This window comes from Vicugna pacos, chromosome 9 (assembly GCF_048564905.1).
Source record: "Vicugna pacos chromosome 9, VicPac4, whole genome shotgun sequence".
NCBI classification, from domain to species: Eukaryota; Metazoa; Chordata; class Mammalia; order Artiodactyla; family Camelidae; genus Vicugna; species Vicugna pacos.
Window position 1 is genome coordinate 9,763,968 of NC_132995.1, and position 23,999 is coordinate 9,787,966.

Consider the following 23,999-nt stretch of genomic DNA (forward strand, 5'->3'; position numbering starts at 1 on the left):
CCAGAGCCGCCTTCCTGAGCGGAAGTGCAAGCGACTACACAGAGCGCCTGGACTACACCTCCCTGAATGCCAGAGCTGGGGAAAAAGAGAAAAAAAGTCCAGAGTTTCACTTTCCGGGAAGAAGAGTAGGGAAATCCCACACTCCCGACTTCCGGGGCGGTCACGTTGATGCCTGAGCTAGTAGGCGGTGTTACCTTTCCCCTAGTCGTCCAGCGAAAATATTCTATAGACACGACTTTCTGAAGTCGAAATGCCTCCAATTATGGCAGGAGTATTTTTGGAAAGTGAACAAGTGAGGAGATACAATCTTCGAGAAATTAATGGGGAATGGCTGTTTAGGGGAAAACTAGGTGATTGAAAGGGGGATGATTTTAGTATAATCCCACGATGTGAGGCTAAAACTGAGAGGTTAACGAATAGATGAGGTAGAATGATTTGGGAGGGGCAATGAGGAGCAAAGCTGGTACCAGCCATTACTCCAGACCCTGTGGTACCTATCACCGGTTTCGCAGGAAAAGCAACTTGAGAGGGCCAAAATGGAAGCTTGTCCTGAAGGAAAAGCGCTCTTCCCTAATTTAAACGTTTCATTTAAGTTATTATTATCCCTACTTTGGAGGGAAAAACACCACAATTCAGAGAAGTTAAGAAATTGTCCTCTATTTCAAAGCAAGTATAATGCCTGAAGAGCTTGGCGTTGGAGTCATTCTGACTCCCAAAGCCTATGATTTACTGCCCGAACACAGGAGGATTCTGTAGGTTAGGGAGCACGCTTTATATTGTTTTTTCCTTTATATTTTCTGGTTAAAATATCTTTATTATAGTTAGCGATTTGAAAACATGTTACTGAAATTAAATTACACTAATTAAAAACAGTATAAAGCAAAATAAAGACGGGAGGGGACACACTCTGACTCCTTTCCCTTGAAGATAACCAGACTTTTTTCTCCCAGTAAATATACATGTACCTATCAACATACATATTTTTAAATGAAGTCTCATGTTCTGTATCTGTTTTTCTCAACTCAGTATGAGCTAGACATTTTCTAATATGAGCCACTGAAAATCTAACTCCATCCAAATGATGGCTATATAATGTTTCATGGAATGAAGTGAGAACTGAAAACAAAACAGCCCCTGACATCTGGAAGCTGGCATGGCACTCACAACTAGACCAATGTTACTCTTCTTTGGGACATAAATAACAGAATATCATCCTCAAATGAGGTTTCTTTGAAACCATGGTAAAAGGACACACAAGGCCCTTTCATAATTTTGTTTAGACAGACAAAAACAAGGTCACTGTGCCACCCACACAATGCCAAACATCTCCTTCTTGGCTAAATGAGTGACTGCTACTTCTTTACCACTTAGAGCTTTATCCTTGTTCTAGTATGCACTCCCAAAATATAGTTTATTGAGGTACTAAATCTTAAAATCACTCCTGCTTTCTGACAGCACCCAGTCTAGAGTGAATCCTGCTTCCCTAGGCTGTCTCCCAAAACACCCAACCAAAGCCGAAATCCTATAATAGATCCTTGCTGACACCCTCTTACCCTTGTGACACCTCATGGTTTCCTGTGGTGGTTGTAGTCTCTCACTGAAACAAATAATAAACTCAATTTATCAAACTACTGGTGTTTCTGGATGAATTAAATAAGCATTTTGGAACATCCCTTCACGAGTACTACATTTGGTATTCTGTATGAAGCTGCAATGAACATTGTTTTATGTTCTTCTGGGACAGACACTGTTGGCTAGTGAACCAAATGCCAGTCATAATCCCTTTTGTTTTACTTACCTCCACTGTAGAGAATAGAAAAGCTAAATGCTTACCTTCCCACCTTCCTTGAAGCTGGCCATATGTGTGTCCATAAATAAAACTGGCCAATGACATATTGTTGGAGCAGATTACTATACACTGATTATCAACCCCAAGGGAATAGGTTACCATGCACTGGTATCTGCTTGACAGTTTGGTGCAGCAAGCAGTCACCAAGGAAACACAGTATGGCATGATGGAAATGCAATGCCTTGTTAGCCCCAATGGCCCCACAGTGGTGCCAGATCCCAAGGGGGTGATGAGCTAACCGAGGTTCTGGCCACTCTTTGACCACATGGGGACAAATGGAATGGAGATAATCTCCCTGTTAAGAGGGATGAGCTGGTGCAATGCATGTGGGCAGAAGTATGAGAGGTGAGTCCTAAGAAGAGCAGGGAAACTATATCCAGACTTTTGGCCAGCCTTAAACTTGAACACCATTTGCCAACTCCCATAGTATCCCAGAGGTTGCCAACAAAGTGTGGGGGAAATAGAAGCTCTTCCTGGTCTGTGTTGCTTGACAACCTCAAGTAAGACCCGTTTTCATGCAACATCATATAACTGATGGCTTTGCTGAAAATGAGACTGTTGAAATAAGGTCTTCTCTGAGGGGGAATTTTAAAAGTTGAAGGACAGACACAGGCAGAAGCCAAGAAAATCTCATGCTACCTGTATGGTCCGTCTGTTTGATAAGGGAACACTGCAGATCCAAATGTCTCTGGCCAAATGGCAGTTAGGCATGGGGTCAAGGTCTCCATTTCCCCACTGGAGATCAGTAGCCCTATTCTCCTGTCACAATGAAAGGGGAGAAGAGAGGAATTCAGACTTTTCTGAAGCTCTTAGATACTGAGGCCCATATGACAGTTTTTCCAGGCCCCTGTAGGTCTGAAGATTAAACTGGTGACACTGGGGGGTTTGGGGGTGAATATGGTGACCCATGGTGCTTATCTACTTATGTGCCTGATGTGCTTGTGGGTGGGATCCTCTGGGACATTTCAGGTGCTGATCACTGTGGTTTCCATAGCTGAGTGCAATATGGACACTGTCATTTTTGCTGCTTGTGGTACAGAATGTCACCACCTCCTGAGTGGGTATGCCCACTCACAGCAAAGAACTTGAGCCATAGCTGGGGGTGTGACTCCTGCCTGCCATCTAAGTTACCCAAGCACAAATGGGTTTTCCAACAAAATCAGTACTACATACCAGGTGGGAAAAAAGAACATTACTTTAATTCAGGACTTGGTGCAAGCCAGAGTGCTTCATGCCACTTTGTCACAATTTAACAGCCTGATTTGGCGTCAAAAAGGACCCTGGGGCATGGAAACCGACAGTGAACTACTGCAGGCTGAATGCCAAGGCTCTGCCTTTTGGCCCTGCAGCACCCGGTATCATCCCCATCATCAGGACGGTGGCAACTGTCCTGAGATTGTCACATGGAATGGCCTGGAGCAGTACACTTTTACTGTGGTTCTACAGTGATATCTCAATTCCCCTGCAAAATGCCACCAGTGGGTGGGACAGAAAGAAGAATAGGATAGTCATTGCAATAGGCTGGAGGGTGAGGGAAATGAGATGTTGGTCAAAGGACACATCAGCATAAGATGAATAAATTCTGGGGATCTAATGTACAGCATTGTGACTATAGTTAATAATTCTGCATTAAATACTTGAAATTCATTAAAAGAGTAGGTATTAAATGTTCTCACTACACATACATGCAAGAAAAAAGGAGAGAAGACTCAAATTATTAAAACCAGAAATGAAAGTAGGGACATAACTGATTTTACAAAAATAAAAAGAATTATAAGAGTACTATGAACAACTGTACACCAACAAATTGGATATACTAGGTGAAATGGACAAATTCTTAGAAACACAAAATCTATCAAGCTAAAATCAAAGAGAAAGAGAAAATTTGAACAGACCTATAACTAGTAAGGAGATTGAATCAGTAATAAAAAATCTCTTAACAAAGAAAAGCCTTGGATCTAATGGTATCACTGGTGAATTCTACCAAACATTTAAAGAGAAACTAACATCAGTCTTTCTCAAACTTTTTCAAAAAATTGAAGAGAAAGAAATACTTTCTAACTTATTCTATGAAGCAAGCATTATCCTGTTACCATAGCCAGACAAAGACATTACAAGAAAAGGAAGGGCCAATATCCCTTTTGAACATTGATGCAAAAATCCTCAACAAAATACTAGCAAACCAAATTCAGTAGCTTATGAAAAGGATTATATACCATGATCAAGAGGGATTTATTCCTGGAATGCAAGGATTGTTCAACATATGATTATGGATCAATATAATATGCCACATCAACAGAATGAAGGGAAAAACGCATGATTACCTCAATTAATACAGAAAAAGCCTTTGACAAAATCTATCACCTTTTTATGATAAAGATGACCAACAAACTAAGAATAGAAGGAAATTACTTTAACATAAAAAAGCCATATATTAAAAACCCACAGTGAATATCACACTCAATGATGAAAAACTGAGAGCTTTTTCTCTAAGATCAGGAACAGGGATGTCCACTTTTACCATTTCTATTTAACACAGCAGTGGAAGTTCTAATCATAGCAATTAGGCAAGAAAAAGGACTAAAAAGTATCTAAGTTGGAAATGAAGAAGTAAAGTTATCTCTGTTTGTAGGTGACATGATCTTATATGTAGAAAACCCTAAAGAGTCCACTACAAAACTGTTAGAATACATGAACTCAGCAATGTAGCAGGATACAAAGTCAACACATAAAAATCAGTTGCATTGCTATATACAAATAGTGGACAAACTAAAAAGGAAATTATAAAAGCAATTCCATTTATAATAGTAGCAAAAAGAGTAAAATACTTACCAATAAAGTTAATCAAGGAAGAAAACTTGTATGATGAAAATCAGAAAACAGTGATGAAAAAATTAAAGAAGACATAAGTAGATGAAAACATATCCCATGTTCATGGATTGAAAGACTTAATATTGTTAAAATGTCACAAATACACAAAGTGATCTACAGGTTCAACGCAATCTCCATCAAAATTCCAATGACCTTTTTTGCAGAAATAGAGAAATCCACCCTAAAATTTATATACCATCTCAAGGGACCTTGAGTAGGCCATTCAACTGATGGAGTTGGGCTCATCCAGATTATTTATGATAATCTCCCTTACTCAAAGTCAACTGTAGATGTTAATCACATCTACAAAATACTTTAGTGTCTGACTGAATAACTAGTTGCTGTGGTCTAGCCAAGTTGACACATGATGCTGATCATCATAGTCCACTCTGTTAAATTGGCACCTATACACATCTCCTTAAGCCATACTTAATCTCCAAATAAATACCGTAACAAAATCATACTCAATCTACTTTGATACAAGTATCTTGCATACAATAAAAAACACATTATGTCTTTTTTCTAGAACAGGATGCAAAGTTCTGGGTGATGTTCACTCTTCCTCTTTGCTATCTTGTATCTTAAATACTGTGACAATCAGGGGATTACCTCACCTGTGTGGATCCCCTGATGGTTATAGAGATTTGCTCTAGAAAAGAAGCTCTTTCCACGCTCCTCACGTTTGTACAGTTTTTCTCCCTGGCGTGGACCACACAATAACTAGTAAGTGCCAACCTATGATGAAAGTTCTTACCACAAAGATCACATTTGAATGGTCCCAGTGTGGACTCTCTGATGGTCCTGAAGATGGCAACCGTGAATGAAGACCCTTCCACATCTCCTGACACTTAGAAGGCTTCTCTCCCAAATGTAATTTGCGATGGTCACTAAGTGTTGGTCTACAATTGAAGCCTTTCCCACATTGCTCACATTTGAATGGCTTCTCTCTGGTGTGGATCTTCTGGTGAGTTTGCAGACATGAGCTCTGAATTCCTGAATTCCTTCCCACACTCACCACACTTACAGTGTTTTTGTCCTATGTGAGTGCTCTGATGAATGTGGAGCGCTGAGCTGTAAAAGAAGTTTTTCCTATACTCACAATATGGATGAGAATTCCCTCCTGAGTTCAACTGTTGATGAAGATCAAACTTGGAGAAATCATCAAAGAATTCTCTACACTCATTTCCTTGGTAAGGGTCTCTCTGGCCAGTGTGAGTTATAGATAGTCCTGCCCCAACCTGGTCAAGTGAATCACCTTGTCTGGGTGGAACTGAGAACTTTTTATCATGGAATCTTGACATCTGGTTAAGTCACTGGCAATTTGTTGCCAGATTTGCCAGCAGGAAATTCTTGTGTTTCTCCTTGTGAAACAGTTTCCATCTCCTGCTGGATCTTGCCTCCTCTAAGGACAAGGAATGCAGAGATCTGGACAAGTGAATGCTGTGTCCAGTGTCTTCAAGATTTTAGTTAGGAACGAGCATGAGACTCTAATGAATCCATGAAATATCCACCATATCCTTTGGATGCATAATATGGTCTCTGATTTGCATGGTTACAGCCACCAAGAAGTAGTCCAGTAGGTGCTTATCCACTAAACATCAATGAAACCAATTTAGAACCACACCAAGTCTCACAGAGTGAGGTAAAAGTTAGAAGTCAAAGACATAACATGACATGCCTACACAGAAAATCTCAAGGAACCTACAGAACAGTATGCAAGTTTCGCAAGACTGTAGGATGCAAAATTAACATAAACCAATCAATTATATTTCTATATACCAGTAATGAACAACTGGAAATTAAAATTTGAAAAATAGTACCAATTAATTTAGCACCAAAAAGGAGGTTTTAGGTAGAAATCTAACAAAATTTGTGCAGGATCTATATGCTGAAAACTACAAATTACTGATGAAAGAATCAAAGGAGTCCTTTAAAAATAGGCAGATAAACTGTCAATCATTTAGAATATTGCTAATATGTCAATTCTCCCCAGACTCATCTGTATATAGTCAATGCAATCCCCAATAAAACTCCCAGCTAGAGTTTATTTTTCAAATCACAAAGTTGACTCTAAAAGTTATGGAAAAGAAAACAAATCAGAATATCCAAAGTTGTTTTGAAAAAGAAGAATGGAGTTGGAAGACTCATACTATCTGATTTCCAGATTTAGTGTATAAAGCTGCATATATATTGGCAAAATGATAGACACATAGATCAATGGACTCAAAGAGAGACCACAAATAGACCCACACATGTACAATCAATGGATTTTTCACAAAGGTGCAACAGCAATTTGATGTTGAAAGGACGATTAATTGGATGTTCCTATGCCAAAAAAAAAATGGACCTTGATCTCATACTTTTATAAAGATTAATTCACATGGATCACAGACCTAAATGTAAAACCTGAAAGCACAAGATTTTTAGATGAAAAAAAAAAAGAGGAGAAAAATCTTTGTGACTTTAGATTAGGTGGAGTTCTTATATGTGAAACCAAAAACACAACCCACAGAAGACAAAAATTGAACTTCATCCAAAAAAAAAACCCACTTTCACTCTCTTAAAAAAAAAATACCATCTATGGAATAAAAACACAAACCACACACAGGGATAAAATATTTGCAAACACATAACTGACAAAGGACACATGTCCAGAACATATTAAAAACTCTCATAAATTGAGAAAAAGAAAACACATCACCAAAGAAAATATTTATATGGCTAGCAAACATTCATATATAAAGATGCTCAACTTAACCATGAGGGAAATATAAATTAAAACCAAAATAAGATACAACTACAAACCTACTGAAATGCTAAAAACAAAACAAAGACCTGATATGCACTGATGCTGGGAAATCAAAATGGTATACCTATTTTAGAAACATCTGTTAGTTTTCCATAAAGTGAAACATTTTTTTACTGTACAACCCAACAAAATCCCACTCCTAAGTATTTACTAAGGCAAAGAAAACTTGTGCTGACACACCAATCTGTATGCAAATACTTACAGTTGCTTTCTTAAGTGCTAAAGACTGGAAACCCAAATATATCCTTCAAGTTGTAAATGGATAAAGAAAATATGGTACATCCATACAATAAAATATCCTTCAGCAAGAAAAGGAATGACTATCCATACATACATTAAGATTGATGAATCTCAGAAACATTAACTGAAAGAAGCCACACTCCAAAGTTTACATACTGTATGATTCTATTTATAGGCCATTCTGGAAAAGATAAACTATAGTGACAAAAAAACAAGTCAGTGGTTGCTAAAGATGGGGAGGGGGCAGAGCATGGGGGGAAGGGGATGACTACAAGAGTAGAAAGGAATTTCAGGGCAGGGCGTGCTGGAATTGTTAAATGTCTTGATTGTGGTGGTGGTAATAAGATAGCATTTGCCAAAACACAGAATAATCCACCAAAGAGTTGATTTTACTGTCTATAAATTATTTCCTAATTTAAAAAAAAGCATTAGCTTGTAAGATCTTCATAGATGTCTTTTATCTCACTGAAGAATTTTTATCATGAATGGATACTGAATTTTATCAATTGCTTTCTGTGACTCCAAGACAATCATATATTTGATGAAAAGGATCCAGACATAAAAGAGTATGTACTGAACACGTATGAACCTCAAGAACAGACAGATCAAATTAATATACGATATTGAAATCACAACACTTGTGGCCACTGGAGTTAGGAACAACTAGACATGTACACAAGGAAACATTCTGGTTTAATAGAAATATTGTAGATATTGATCTTGGTGATGATTACACAAGTAGATAGCATTTGTCAAAATTCATGAAGTTGTAAACTTGAGACTTATGCAGGTTACTGCATGCAAATTACACTTCAATAAAGTACTGTTAGCATACAAAAGTGCTGGTCACAACACGCTGAATGGACTTCTGGACCCACTAATGGGTTACCACCTTCAGTTTGATAAGCACTAGTTTACAGGACCTGCAGGGTTGGGAAAATGAGCCCGTGAGTCTCAATTCATGTCCTCCAAGGCTTGGAGAATTCTTCTAAGTAGAACTTTATAGAAATTTTTAGAGAGGAACTGAGTAAAAATTTCGAATGTGACTGTCCTCCCCTTTACTCATTTAACCTTACTTAACACCTGCAGTGTGTTAGGCACTGAAGAGGCAGAAGCAACTTGGCAGTAAACAAAGTCCCTGCCCTCTGGGAGCTTATATTCTAGTGGAAGAGATTTTTGGCATTTCTGTCTTAGTACTTTGGGTTCACTCCAGATCAGACTCATCCTTCCTAAGGCTCTCTTCCGTTCTGTGTGACATCTGCTAGATGTCAAGTTTCTGAATAAAGTCCTTTTGTCTCCACCTTCATGAGGCTTCTCTGCTGTGTGGTCACCCAACTACTATGACATATCAAGCTCTGGCTGAAATACTCTTTTATGAAACAAATGTTTGGTCTTCTATGACAGGTCTGATAAGTGGACTAGTTCAACACCCATTTGAGGTATTAAAACATGTAGCTTTATGGAGCTTCTTTGCTGTATGTCTTCCCTGATGAGGGAAAGTCCTTGTCACCTTCATCGCCAGCATGGACTCGCTGATGAATTATAAGACTCGAGCTCCAACTGAAGCCCTTCCCACACTCCTCACATTTGTATGGTTTTTCTCCAGTGTGGACTCTCTGATGAGCTTGAAGATATGAGCTCCAACTGAAGACCTTCCCACATTCCTCACACTTATATGGTTTCTCTCCAGTGTGGACCCTCTGGTGGGCTTGAAGGTATGATCTCTGTCTGAAGCGCTTACCACACACATCACATCGGTATGGTTTCTCTCCTGTGTGGACGCCACGATGAGCCAGAAAATTTGAGGCCCGACAGAAGCCCTTTCCACACTCCTCACACTGGTAGGGTTTCTCTCCAGTGTGGCACCTCTGATGGGCTTGAAGCTGTGAGCCCACACTGAAGCCCTTCCCACACTCGGCACACTGATACGGTTTCTCTCCAGTGTGGACTCTCTGATGCACTTGAAGACTTGAGAACTGACTGAAGGCTTTCCCACACTTCTCACATTTATAGGGTTTCTCGCCTGTGTGGATTCTACAATGAACGTTGAGATCTGAACTCCGGCTGAAACCCTTCCCACAGGTACCACACTTGTATGGTTTTTCTCCAGTGTGGCCTCTTTGATGGGCCAGCAGATTTGAGGCCTGACTGAAACCCTTCCCACACTCCTCACATTTATAGGGTTTCTCTCCTGTGTGGACTCTGAAATGAATGTTAAAATCTGAGCTACGACTGAAGCCCTTTCCACATGCATCACATTGATATGGTTTCTCACCGCTGTGGCCTCTCTGATGGTCTAGAAGATTTGAGGCCCGACAGAAGCCCTTCCCACACTCCTCACATTTGTATGGTTTCTCTCCCGTGTGGCTTATTTGATGGGCTTGGAGGTGGGAACCTACACTGAAGCCTTTCCCACACTCTTCACATCTATAGGGTTTCTCACCTGTGTGGATTCTACAGTGAATGTTAAGGTGTGAGCTGTAACTGAAGCCCTTGCCACATGCATCACATTTGTATGGTTTCTCCCCAGTGTGGATTCGCTGATGGGCCTGTAGTCGTGAACGCCAACTGAAGCCCTTCCCACACTCTTCGCATTTGTAAGGTTTCTTTCCCGCATGGACTCTCTGATGGACTTGAAGATAGGAGGCCTGACTGAAGCCCAGCCCACACTCCTCACATTTATAGGGTTTCTCCAATAGGTGGACCATAAGAGGAGCTTGATGATGTGAATTTTTCCTGACATTCCTCCCACACTCCTCATACCTGTGTGGATTCTCTCCAGTGGGGACTCTCGGACGATGATGAAGATATGACCTCCGACTGAAACCCTTATGTGACGTATCATATTTGGAAGACTTTGTTCTACTGTGGACTCTCTGATGGGCTTGAAGAGTTGTAAGCCGACGGAAGGTGTTTTCACATTTTTCACATGTATAGAGCTTCTCTCCTACCTGGGCTCTTGGGTTAATTTGAAGCTGAAAACTCCGAATGAAACCTTTCTCACACTCTATCCCTTTGTCGGGTTTTTTCCCAGTGTGGTCTCTGCGGTGAACCTGAAGATGTGGACTCTGATTAAAGTCTTTACTGAACTCCACATCTTTATAGAGAGCGTCACTTTGTTTTTCCAACTGAGAGCCAGATCCTTGAATATTTACCACAGAATCATGACACCTGGTCGATTCCCTGGTAACTTGTTGCCAGATTTGCGAGCAGAAAAGCTCTTTGTGTGGGAGATACCTTAATCCAACTTCTTGAAGAGTGTCCATATCATTTAGATTCTTGTCTCCTAAAAGGATAAAAAGAATTTAGAGATGGGGCATGTGAAAGCCTCGTCCAGAGATGTCAATGTTATAAACTTAGGCCTACACCCCCAGGCTTTACTGAACCATCAAAAATTTCCATTTTTTAACATCATGTATCATGTTCTCTGATTTGCACACCTCCATAAATCTCTTGGGGGTTCACTACACACTAATGGGGTCCATTTTGAATCACAGTAAGTTTCATAAGTGAGATACAAGCTAGAAATCTGGTGGCTACAGAGCAAGAAAAATACCTCCTAGGCAATGTTTACAAAGATGAAGCTGCACCTTATGTTAAGCCTTATCTCTTTTTTGCTGCAGTTGGTATCCGATATACAGCTTTCACATAATTCTGCCTATTGCATGCACGTCCAATCAAAATGCTCCAAATCTCTAGCAAGGCCCTTACAGACAGATTATCAGAAGATGTCCCCAGGCAATGTTGAAAAATCCTTGCTTTATTTTATTGGAAATTTATTCCGATGGTGGGAGACATTGGATAGGCTGGCAAGATACATGTTTGGGAGAAAATACCTTATACCTAAGTGCCTAAAGTTCACAGTATAAGCAGAGAGTGATCCTGCCATCTCTTGCTAAGAAATATCCTTCAGGAAGACAAATGGGGGAAGAGGTTTACTGTCAATGACATACATTATTCTAAAGCCTCGTGGTAATAATAACAACCTCCAGGGGGGAAAATAAGTGAAAAATTAGAAGGTAATCTTTTTTTTTTAATTAAAAAAATTTTTTTTCAAATTGAAGTACAGTCAGTTACAATGTGCCAATTTCTGGTGTAGGCACAATGTCACAGAAGGTAATCTTTTACCACAGAGCAAGAACCTGTCAGGAGGAAATAAACAGAGCATAGAACAGATACTTAAAGTCATTACAGGACAGGAAGAGTTATGTTGTCCTTGGAACTCTGTTCCACCAATTAGCCATATAGCTGGCTACTTACTTCTTCTCAGCTCTCTCTTCAAATAGCACCTTATCAGGGAGGCCGCTTTTACCATCCAATATCATAAGAGTAAATTCTCCCTATCCATTCCACAGTCCAGGCAATCTCGCCTTACCCTGCTTTGTTTTGACCCAGCACATGCTCCCGTCCGACACACTGCCAATGTCCTTGATCTTTTTCCTTTTATGTCTTCTCCCCCTTGAATGCAATATCCATGAGGACAAGCATTCTGTATCTTTGTCACCACTCCCAGGGCACTGTCTGACACGGCGTTCAACAAATACACGTTGAAAGGATAAGTGAATCCCAGTCTGACTTCTTCGTGAGAGTCTGAGCCATGTTAGAAAAATAAAAGAGCTTTTTCCAGCGAGTTACCCACAACAGGAAAGGAACTGGAAACAGCACTCTTGCTGGGAAGCTGAAAGGCTTCCCTAGATGCAGGGCTAAACTAAGGGGATGAGAACATCATGATGATCACAAAATCATGGCAAGAATCACTTTAAACAAGGCCCTGCTGCACAGCACAGGGAACTATGTTCAATTTCTTATAATACCGTATAATGGAAAAGAATATGGAAAGAAAAAATATATATGTATGTACATGTATAACTGAATCACTTTGCTATACATCTGAAACTAGCACTGTGAATCAATAAAAAAATTTTTTAAAAAAAGCATAAAGTGTAAAAGTGGCCACGGATAGAGTGCTTCTGAAATTTTTGTACTATCTTCCTGTGTGTGTAAACTTTCTCCTTTTTCAAGGGGGAGTCGGTATTTAGAGCCTCAGGTGAAATGTTGTATCTGAAAGCAGACTACGGAACTGGTGGACACATGGGACATCCTGACTCCCGTTAAGTACTTGAACTGTGCTGTAAATCAGGTGAGAAACTCCGAGTGGTTTTGAGCAGAGACATGACAAGATCTGAATTTAGAAGAAACACTCTGAGTGGAGAATCGATTATAAATGAGCAGATCAGGAGAGAGAGCAATACGAAGACTGCTGCGGTGGTCCACAGTCCAGGCACTGATGTGGACCAGAGCCATGGCTGTGGAGGTGACACAAAACAGGATAGACTCAGAGTCACATGGTTCTCACCTGAGGAGCAACGGCTCTGGGCTGCTGTCCGTAACATCCAAAGCTTTTCTTCTCTCTCCAACTGGGATATTACATCTGGTATGAAGCATTGGTGCCCTGTGACAAGGCAAGGACAAACATTTAGAATTAATGTATTAGAGGCCAAAATTTTTAAAACTTGTGGTTCTCACTGCATCATCTTTGGGACACCCAAACCAGTGTTTTCCCAACTTTTAAGTAAGACCCACGGGAAGAAATGCATCTTATGCAAAAACCCAAGACAGGCAGACATAAATATAAATTACTGGAAGAAAATTATCTATTTTCGTTGCACCCTTTTCACAGTTTCTCATGCTATTCTTGGTAATGGGCAGTTTTTACTGCAGCAAGCAGTTACTGCCAAGGCCACTGATATTCTCTACCCTATTGTATTTCAATTCCCTAATGAGTGTCAGGACCCACTAACTGGAGATGAGCCCAATTTGAAAAGCCAAAAATGTATAGCAGTCGTGCTGTCAATGTACAGTTAATTTACAAGACACATTTTGGCCAGGGGAGAAAGATTAGAAAAATGCCATCTCTCTATCTCATGCCGATTGGGAAACTAGAAACCAGGCCAAGTGCTCCAAAGCCCGGCATATCCAAGGACATTCAGTCACAGAGTGCCCGTTCTCACCCACGGAGACCAGGTTCCGGAAGTTCTCCAGCATCACGTCTCGGTACAGCTCCCTTTGGGCGGGGTCCAGCAGCCCCAGCTCCTCCTCTGTGAAGGTCACGGCCACGTCCTTGAATGTCACTGCCTCCTACAACACCAAACACACCCCAAGTGAATCTTGCAATAGAGATTCCCTGGAGGAAGGGTAGCACTGAGAACAGGGAAGAGGATGTGTACGAAGTGGTTCTAGATTCTGAGAGACCAGAGTGAATTTCACTGTCATGTAGTTAAATATTTCCAATAATGCATCTACGTTTTAGGTTTTTTTCTTTTCATAACATGTGCTGAAAGGAACAATTTTTTACATAGGTATCAGCTTCCCATCTAATTATTTCCTTAGGGTAAGTTCCAAAAAGTGAAAACTGCAATGTCAAATATGCAGCTTCAAAACTATGACGGACAACAGATTTTCTTTTCAACTTTTCCCCTATTTCATCCTTCCCCCAAGAGAATATGTGTCCCTGATTCTTCCTACAATACACATTGAATATAACCACATTTTTAAATCCTAGGCAATCCTACCAGTAAAAAACAACTTATTTTGATTTTTGTACTTATTTGTTCATGAATAAACTCATCATATTTTCACCTATTTACTAGCCATCTTAATTTCTTCCCTCAGAACCTTGCCTGCTCATGTTCTCTGCTCATACTCCAATTGGGGTTTTATCTTATGATTATATAAAATTTCTATTAGAGATTTAAAGCTTTTTTAAAAGCATGTATATTATAAACTCTTTACCCACATTTTGCTATTGTTCTTGTACAGCTTTGGGTACAGTATAGTTTCTCATCCTTGGCACTACTGACATTTGGGGAGAGATAATTCTTTGTTGCAGGGGGGCTGCTGGGTGCACTGTAGGATGGGTGCAGCCCACCTGGCTTCTTTGTACTAGATGTCAGTAGCATCCCCTAAGCTGTGACACCAAAAATGTTTCCAGACGTTGCCTATGGGCAGAATCGCCCGTGATTAAGAATCACTTGTACACAGTGTTGTCTTGACTGTGTTCATCGCTGAAACGCAGCACATCTGGTTGCCCTAAATGGGAAACAGAGATCATGGAGAAGGGGCCACCGAGAGTGACCTATGGTACGGAGGGGGGGCTGTTATCTCTGCTACCATTCACCCACCAGGACACAGAAAGGGCTAAGTCTGATTGGTGAAATCTTTTCCCTGGCCTCGCTTTCTTCATCCAAGTAAAAAACCCAGGAGTATATTTGGATCAGCTGGATCTTTGGTTTCCTATGTGAACTTAAGCAGTTCTCTCAAACTCTACAATCCTGTTTCTTTGTAATTAAAATGCAGATGAGACCAAGCTCTGCCTCAAAAGGTTGGTTTGAGACTAAATGTACTAAGAAATGAGAATTATCTGGCAAGTCATCTTGTACTTTTAAAATTGAGTATATTATTACTTTGATAAAATTAATGCATGAATAAAAAATAAAAATCAGTAAATAAAACATGCACACAATATGACCCAGATATAGGAAACTACCTAGCTTGCTTATGTGAAAATATCTAATAATATTTCTCTGTGCGAAGCATCACTTAGATCCTGTGCACTAAGCCATATCTGAATATTCTACATACAAAATACGCGAGGTACTGCATATCAAACGTACCTTTTCAATTTAAAGTTCCTAGAACATTAAGACCAAAAAATGGTAAATTTTTTCAAATTCCCTTTTGAGGAAAATAGTTGTATTAGGAAAACTGTTACTGTAATGTTCTTTAAAATAGAAAAAATTCTAAACTACCTGATGTCCATGAGTGGGGAAAAGTTACAAGACATTCGTAACACATACACGCCGCACACACAGCGTACACAAATTCAAGGGGATATGATAGTGCCATTAAAGATGTGGGGTATAAAATATTAATTATAAAAGGTATACTTTGAGAATTGTAACTATACTACAGGGATTACAAATATACGTTATAAACGCGTATGAGGAAAAGATGGGAAAATGAAGACAGTTGTTTTGTAAGGAAAATAGTGGTAAAGCGGGAGATGTTTTTCACTGCTATTAACTTTGTCTAGTCTACTCTCCTTTGTGAAATTAGAAAAGGGGATAAAACAACAAAAATGAAACTACACTAAAACAAAAAGTAGTGACAATGTATCTGGTACATAAGAGGTTTCTAAATGCCTGCTGTTCTCTTTAATCTTTTCCAAGAAGGAGAAACAGGATGTGTCTAATCACTGAGAAACGAGCTGAGAATTTAAAACCTGGAAAGGCGAGCCCAACTTACCTTGAACTTGGTCATTTTGTCCTTCTCCTTCTGGGGAAGCGCTGAGTCTTGGAAAGGCACAATGGGGGAAGGAGAAGAAAGCCGTCAGATTCTGGCCAAAGGATGTCACTAACCCATGTGGCCGCTTCATGTGAAAGAGCAATGGTGCCCCTTCCTTGGGGCCCCTTCATGAGCAGACGTGAGCTGGATTCCAGACACCACTCACCCCTTTAGCCAGGAGCCCCTGTGCAGTGAACAATCTGTGCAACCATACACGGTGGCGCCAATAACAATTCGTGTGGCTCTCGGGGTATGACTCTGATTCTAGGGAGGGTGGAAATTGAGAATAAAGTACCCGGGTTAGGAGAGTAACCTGTCTAGGTTCATGGACCTGCTACATATTAGCTGTGAAATCTCAAATTATTAATATCTCTGTGCCTCAATTCTTCCATCTGTAAAATGGAGGTATTAACAATGCCCACCTCATAGGACTGTTTTAAGAATTAAATGAGTAGGCAGAAAGTTCAAAGAACACCTTCAGGGTACCTTATTTCTCAGTAGCAGGGGAAAAGCAGGTAACATTCAGTGACATAAAACCTGTCCTCATAAATAGTTTCCATCAATGGAGCCTTAAGAGGCTGCTGCTTTGTCATATGAAAATCACCTTTAACCTCTGAAATATGTTATTTTCTCTCGTGTTTGTCATACTGAATTTGGTGTCTTTGCAGTAATATTTAAGATTTCATTGATTTTTTTTCTGTGTAAAATATATATAACGTAAAATGTTCCCTTTTAACCATTTTTTAGGTGTAGAGTTCATTCAGTGCCTTCATGTGGTTGTGTAATCATCACCACTATCCACCTCTGGAAATTTTTCACCAGCCCAAACTGAAACTCTGTACCCATCAAACAATAACGGTCCATTCTCTCTCCTCTCGGCCCCTGGAAACCACTATTCTACCTTCTCTATGAATTTGACATGATGGACGACTGTTTTTTAAATGATATAAGACCTTGTCAAATTCACTTGGCTGGAGTGGAGGGTGTAGCTCAAGTGGTAGAGTGCAAGCTTAGTATACACAAGGTCCTGGGTTCAATCTCCAATGCCTCCTCTAAAAATAAATAAATAAATAAGTAAACTTTACCCCCCACCCCCCAACAAAATATTTTTTTAATAAAAAAAATTCTTTAAATGTACTTGGTTAACAGTAGGGCCTCAAAAAGACTCTACTGTAGAGATAAAGAAAAATCAATGAACCCATGTGACTCTGCAAGATACATCTAACCATCAGTTAGGTGATCAATATGTCATTTAAATCACCAAGCTATAGTAATCATACTAATGATAAAACAACAAAATGGCAGTATCTAACACTAAATGACCGCTAAGTACATGTTCGGGGCCTTGAGGAGCACTTGACATGCATTGTTTCATTAAGGTGCCTCCCACACACCTGTGAGGAAGCTACTGCCTACTGACAGTCGCCTGACTCCAGTCCAATCACCTGCACCTTTGTGCTGCTCCACAGCTGTAACAAGGAGGGAAAAAAGAACATCAGTCATAGGATTAAGGCAGGGAATAAAAGAGCTAATTTATGCGATGCCATTGGCGCTGTACCTGGCGTCTTACAAAGTTCTCAAGAAATGATGGCGGGGATGGCTGTTACTCCCATGGAACAAAAGAGGAAGCAGAGGCTTGGTGATGTCAAGGGGCAGGGGCGGAAAACAAAGCCGGCTCTCACACCGGAGCCAGCCTGCTAGATCTTGTCTCTCTGTGGCGTCTAAAGAGAAAAACAAAACAAAACAAAAAACAGACGGGAGTCTAAGGTCTCATGGAAAGAGAAATGAGAGTTTTGAGAGTGAGGGATGAAAGACAGATATAAGCGGGGACAGGACCCTGAAGCCAGAGGATGTGCCTGAAGGAGAAAAGAACAGAGTTGCTCACGGTGCGGGCTCTGGAATCAGACCACCAGTATCTGAATGCTGGCATCTGCAACGTGCTCCCACTTAGTCTCAACGTGTCTGAATGACTGATCTATAAATTGGGGATAATAATAATATAAAACAACCAATCTCACAGGAGGGTTAGTCAATCTAAGTGACTATATAAAACATGTGGATCAGAGTCTGGCAGCTTAACCACTCACTCTGGCTGTTTTACAGGAAACAGTCAAGGAAGCCCTCCCTTAGGGCGGCTGCGGCCGCACACGGCTTGATGAGCAGACGTGGGCTGGATTCCAGACACCAACCCCGCCTTCAGCCAAGAGCCCTTGTGTGGTGAGCAGCCCACCCCACCACACGTGGTGGCCCTAATACAAGTCCATGTAGCTCTAGGAGTATGATTCTGATTCTGGGGAAGGTAGAAATTGAGAGTAAAATATCCAGGTCAAAAGATTATTATTAGTTAATTATTGGTTAATCTATGATTTATTAGTTAATTATGATTAGTTAGTCCTACTCCAGACAGAACCCTGTATGGAAAAAGGCCGTGTAAAACTTTCCCATCTTAGAAGAAGGACCCTTTCAGAATCTGGAACTCACTTTGCTCTCACTCTGTGTTTGCACAGTGACTTCTGCTCACTAAAAAAATGTTTTACAGGGAGATCTTTCCACCACCTCTGGGGAAAGGGGATAATCAGTAAATCAACTATGTGTCTTGTGATTGATACTTACTCAGTCTTATATTTCAAGCACCTAGAACAGTGCCTGGGGGGTGGGTATAGCACAGTGGTAGAGCGCATGCTCAGCTTCAATCTCCAGTACCTCCATTAAAAAAAAATGCCTGTAATACAGTAATCGCTCAGCAGACACTCGACAGTCAGTGTCGGTGTCAATCTTGGAGTTTTGACACGTGTCAAGCCCACCATCCAGGAACATTCCAGCAGAGGCACATGGAAAGACTAGACTAGTCAGTCCAAGGTCTCTCTGAGATGTGAAATTGTGAAGCTGGTCCCACCTGGGAGATTTGGACAGTGGAAGTTTTATTTCCAAGTTTTCCCTCTAGGTCTTCCACAATATTTGCAAGATATTTGCAAGGTCATCTGTGGAAGGAAAAGGGCCTCTGGATTTTTAATACCATCTTAGGAAGGTGCTTTCTACTCTTCAAAGTCAGTGCCTGAAGAAATTCCTGTTACAAAATCCACAGAATGTGTCCAAAGATTGAGAATAACAATTTCACTGCCTGCACGATTAGCACTAGGTAGGCTAACTTACTAATTCTTTATTAAATAAATGAGTCTATTAATTCAATGAACACTTAAGGAAATCAGGCTCAAAGAGATACAATTATTCAGTGTCAAGCTGTTCATAGTCTACTGATTGGGAAACCAGCAATTATGCTACACAATGCTAAGTACCAGGGTAGTGGACAGGGTACTTGGGAAGCACAAATTATGGGTCTTGAGGTCCACATGTGATTGGATCAGGTTCTACATCAATGTGGCTTGATCTGGGCCCTGGAGGATGACTGAGTTAGCCAAAGAGATGCAGAATCACTGAAAAACCTTAAGAGAGGCACAGAGAAGTTAAGTAACTTGCCCAAGGTTATCCAGTCTCCCAGTGCTGGAGTGAGGTTTTAAACCCAGCTTCTGAGGTTTGATCCTGGCTCTGCCCCTCGCTGACTATACCTCGCTGTCATTTCTTCAATTGTCCATGAGTGTTTCTTCATTTTAAAAATGAGAATAGTAATAGCATTAGTATGAAAGATAAACGCATCTGTGCACAGACAGCATTGGAAATTCGATGAGTCATAAGAGGTGCCCCCAAAATGTTAGCTATCCTCATCATTCTCATTATGATCCCAAAGGAATAAACAAAAAATTAAACATTAACATCAATTTGTTTCTAAGGAAAGTTGTTTAGAGCAAGACGGTATTAGGCAGCTCACCTAAAGTAGGTGAGGTACAAGACAAGGCATATGGTTATAGACTGTGTTTCTATTTTGTTCTCTAGTCCCAGGCTGTAGCACCGTTTTGGATGGCTACGTGAGTCACACTTACTCACTGAATAACTCCTCTCCATCAGGCCTGTGCTGGGCACTCTGTAAAGAACATGACCAGATCCATGAAACAGAGGTCCTTGTAACTTAATAGCAGAGAGAAATGAAACTGAGAGTTATACACTAGTGGCTAGTGCAACGCCAAAGGAGCAAAAAAATCCATCATCTTCCTTCCCTAACTGCAACTCTTTCTAACTTTCTCATATAAATAACATTCTCCTAGTCGCCAAGTGTGAAAAACCTCAGAGTTGCGGTTAATACCTGTTATGGGATGAATTGTGACCACCACCTCCAAATGCATATGTTAAAGTCCTAATCTCCAGGACCTCAGAATGTGATTTTATTTGGAGATAGGGCATTTAAAGAGGTGATTGATTAAGTTAAAACGAGGCCATTAAGGTGGGCCCTAAATCAATCTGACTAGTGTCCTTCTAAGAGGAAATGTGGACAAAAAAAGGGACATGCACACACACAAAGGAGAGAGCCCATGAGGACACAGCAAGAAGGCAGCCACCTGCAAGCCAATGGAGAGAAGCCTCAGAAGAAACCAAACCTGCTGACACCTCAATCTTGTATTCCTAGCTCCAGAACTGTGAGAAAAATTAACTTCTGTTGTTTAAGCCACCAGTTTGTGATATTTTGTTACAGCAGCTCTAGCAAACTAATACAACCTCCCTTCTCTAGGTCTCTATATGCAAGCAACTTATAATAATTAATTTTTAAGTCCTCCTGAGTCAACATCTAGCTTTGCTTTCAAATACTCAATGGGAAAAAATACGTGCATGGTGAGAGGGAGAAGCAACAGATTAGCAAGGATTGACGTGGGGTGATGGTTACAGAGTAGTTCATTAATATTATACTTTGGGTATATCTAGAAATTTACAGAATTAAGAGTTAAGGATATGAACTCACAGCGAAAAAAATGTGACAATGAATATATATATGTTCATGTATAACTGAGAAATTGTGCTCTACACTGGAATTTGACACATTGTAAAATGACTATAACTCAATAAAAATGTTTAAAAAAAGAAAGAAAAAAGTTAAGGATATGAATAATCTGATAACAATTCTATGAAACATAGGTAAATACACACTGAAAAGCTGCTAAAATGAAGTGCATTGAAATGTTAACAGTATCTATAAACTATATGTCTATATTTTGTATATGTCACACATATCCTACACGTTATAACATATACGTCTATATGGTTAATTCTTAATGTTTTTTATTATGTCATATCTCTACATTTTCTGAATTCTTTACAATGAATGTACATATATTCTATAATCAAAATAAGAACTATAAATATTATTTTATAAATATTATTTAAGCAAGATTAAATGAGATTGTTTTCAAAAATTTAGAAAAATGCCCAAACTCACTAACCCTGCTTTCAAATCCTCTACAATATAATTCCAGTCCTACCTCCACAACTTGATCCCAAATGCCACATCTGCAGCCAGTTCCTATGGTTGCATATTTTGATAGACTGTTTTTCTATTTTGTTTCCTAATTCCAATTTGGGGATTTTAAACTAAGGAACCAAGGATATCCTAAGATATAAGGAATACAGGACCTGGACTCAAATCCCACTGCTCTTAAGTAACTAAAACTCTCTGTCTCCATTTCTTCATCTGTTAAAGATAAGTAATAACAATATTCACTTCACAGCGCCTTGTGAAGGTTAAATGTGCCAACTTTTATGAAGCCCTTAGAAGGATACTTATGCACTCACTGTTTAACTATCATGACCATCACTTTTGCCCTGTACATGATCTACATACTTTCACAAGTATTTAACAGTAATCGAATACTTCTGTAGCAGAAACATTTACTAATGAATAAAATACCTTTTACCACTCAGGACAGAAAAGGAAGATGCTAAGTCCTGTCACGGTGGGGCTCTGCTGCCAGGAGCCCTGCGCACACTCCCCTCTTCCTACAGCCCCTCTTTCAGAAGTCAGGGCCTGGGAAGGAAAGGAGGCTGGGAGATAACCACGACTCTGTGGTCCTGGAAAAACCAGTGAGGATATGCATGCGTGACGCGCTCTTTCTTTAAAAATGGGTCCGAAGTAGTCCAGGCACAGCCTCCTTTCCGTAGGGATAAGAAAGAAGCCAGAGGGCACTTAAAACAGCTTTCAGAGGAAGGGCTGCTTTTCTAATTATTGTAACAGCATTAATCTTAACAGTTAACGCCTTGCCACATGCCTGATCTGTTCCAGACATTTCACTTGTATAAGGCGAAATATCCCGTTTTGCAGAAAAGGAAACCGAGGCACAGAAAGATTAAATTCTCATCCTCGCTAGGAAGTGACAGAGCGTGTGGAAGGTGCGAGGGGAGGCGGGCTGCACAGCGCAGAGCACAGGAGACAGTCAAACTGCCGATTCCCGTCCACCTACAGCCAGGGGACTCGCGAACCGCCTCAAACGCAAAGAATCCGATGAGAGGAAGGCAAGCGGCCGCCCCGCCCCTCCACCCTGCCCTCTGCCGCTGGCCGAGGCTCTTCTGCCCTGTGACTGAGGACCCTGACTGGCTGATCCCACCACCAGGTCAGAAAAGTTAAAAGAGACCGGACGGTCCCGGAGATCACTCACCTCCCGGAGAGAACCGAAGGCCGCAAACTCAACCTCCTGAAGCGGAAATACTTTCGATTACGCGGAGCTCCTGGACTACATTTCCCAGCTTCCTCGAGAGGAATAAGATCCGCTGCCCCGCCCCCTGAGGCGGAAGTGCGGGCTCCAACAGCCGCCGCCTGAATCGAAGTTCCCAGAGTCCAGGAAAGGAGCGAGCTTCTTATTCTGGCCCTACAGTAGCCGAAATGCCTCCAAACACGCACAGCATTGGATTAAACGCTCCTATGTCCCCAGCGGAGCAAATAACAGAACCGAACTTTCTCGCAGCGGAAGTGCTCCAATCACAGGAAGCGTGGAGACTACACGTCCCAGAATTCTCTGTGGGGCTGAGCTTCCCGCCTGCCTGCAATTTTACTTTTGAATTAGCAGGTGGAGTCTGAATAAGCCACAGGGTGTTTGCAGGGCTTGGCTTGCGTTTTCGTTTTCTTATTGTTTCCCTGACAGACCTTGGAAATATAAATGAAAAAATAAATGGAAAATAATGATAACGGCGTGCTATGTGTGAGGTAAAAATAGAGATCATGAAAGGGATGGGCTGAATATAAAAATAGATAAAAAAACATTTCTTCCATATAGCACAGGGAACTATAGTTAATATCTTGTAATAACTTTTAATGAAAAAGAATATAACAAAGGAAATCATAAACAAAACAAAATGACAAGCTATGGAATGGGGGAAAATATTTGCAAAAGTTGAGACTGACAAGGGCTTGATTTCCAGAATATATAAACAGCTCATAAAACGTAATAAGAAAAAAGCAAACAACCCAATCCAAAAATGGGCAGAAGACCTAAACAAGCAATTCTCTAATGAAGACATACAAATGGCCAATAGGCACCTGAGAAAATGCTCAATATCGCTAATTATCAGAGAAATGCAAATAAAAACTATGATGAGATATCACCTCACACCAGTCAGAATGCCCATCATTCAAAAGTCCACAAATGATAAATGCTGGAGAGGGTGTGGAGAAAAGGGAACCCTCCTACACTGTTGGTAGGAATGCAGCTTGGTGCAGCCATTGTGGAAGAGAGTATGGCGATTCCTCAAAAGACTAAAAATAGACTTGCTATATGATCCAGCAATCCAACTCCTGGGCATATAGCCAGAGGGAACCTTAATTTGAAAAGATACCTGCACCCCAATGCTCATAGCAGCACTATTTACAATAGCCAAGACATGAAGACAACCTAAATGTCCATCAACAGATGCATGGATAAAGAAGTTGTGGTATATTTATACAATGGAATACTACTCAGCCATTAAAAATGAAATTATGCCATTTGCATCAACATGGATGGCCCTGGAGAA

The 23,999-nt window shown here is 40.5% G+C and overlaps 1 protein-coding gene and 1 pseudogene across 7 annotated transcripts; both read right to left on the reverse strand.

Moving 5' to 3' along the window:
• Nucleotides 1–52: 52 nt before the first annotated feature.
• Nucleotides 53–7,369, reverse strand: LOC140697994 (zinc finger protein 222-like; annotated as a pseudogene).
• Nucleotides 7,370–8,441: 1,072 nt separating this feature from the next.
• On the reverse strand, nt 8,442–22,943 carry ZNF45 (zinc finger protein 45). 7 transcript variants are annotated; one of them, XM_072966924.1, is made up of 8 exons: nt 22,649–22,943; nt 17,671–17,833; nt 17,507–17,581; nt 16,279–16,376; nt 16,074–16,120; nt 13,781–13,907; nt 13,126–13,221; nt 8,442–11,055 (listed from the first exon to the last, which is right to left on the reverse strand). In XM_072966924.1, the coding sequence occupies exons 5-8, from the start codon at nt 16,086–16,088 to the stop codon at nt 9,227–9,229; spliced, it is 2,067 nt and encodes a 688-aa protein (XP_072823025.1). In that variant the 5' UTR covers nt 16,089–16,120; nt 16,279–16,376; nt 17,507–17,581; nt 17,671–17,833; nt 22,649–22,943; the 3' UTR covers nt 8,442–9,226. The 7 variants fall into 7 exon arrangements, with proteins under 7 accessions (XP_072823025.1, XP_072823028.1, XP_031537726.2 ...); XM_072966927.1 differs by lacking the exon at nt 17,671–17,833; XM_031681866.2 differs by lacking the exon at nt 16,279–16,376.
• Nucleotides 22,944–23,999: the final 1,056 nt, after the last annotated feature.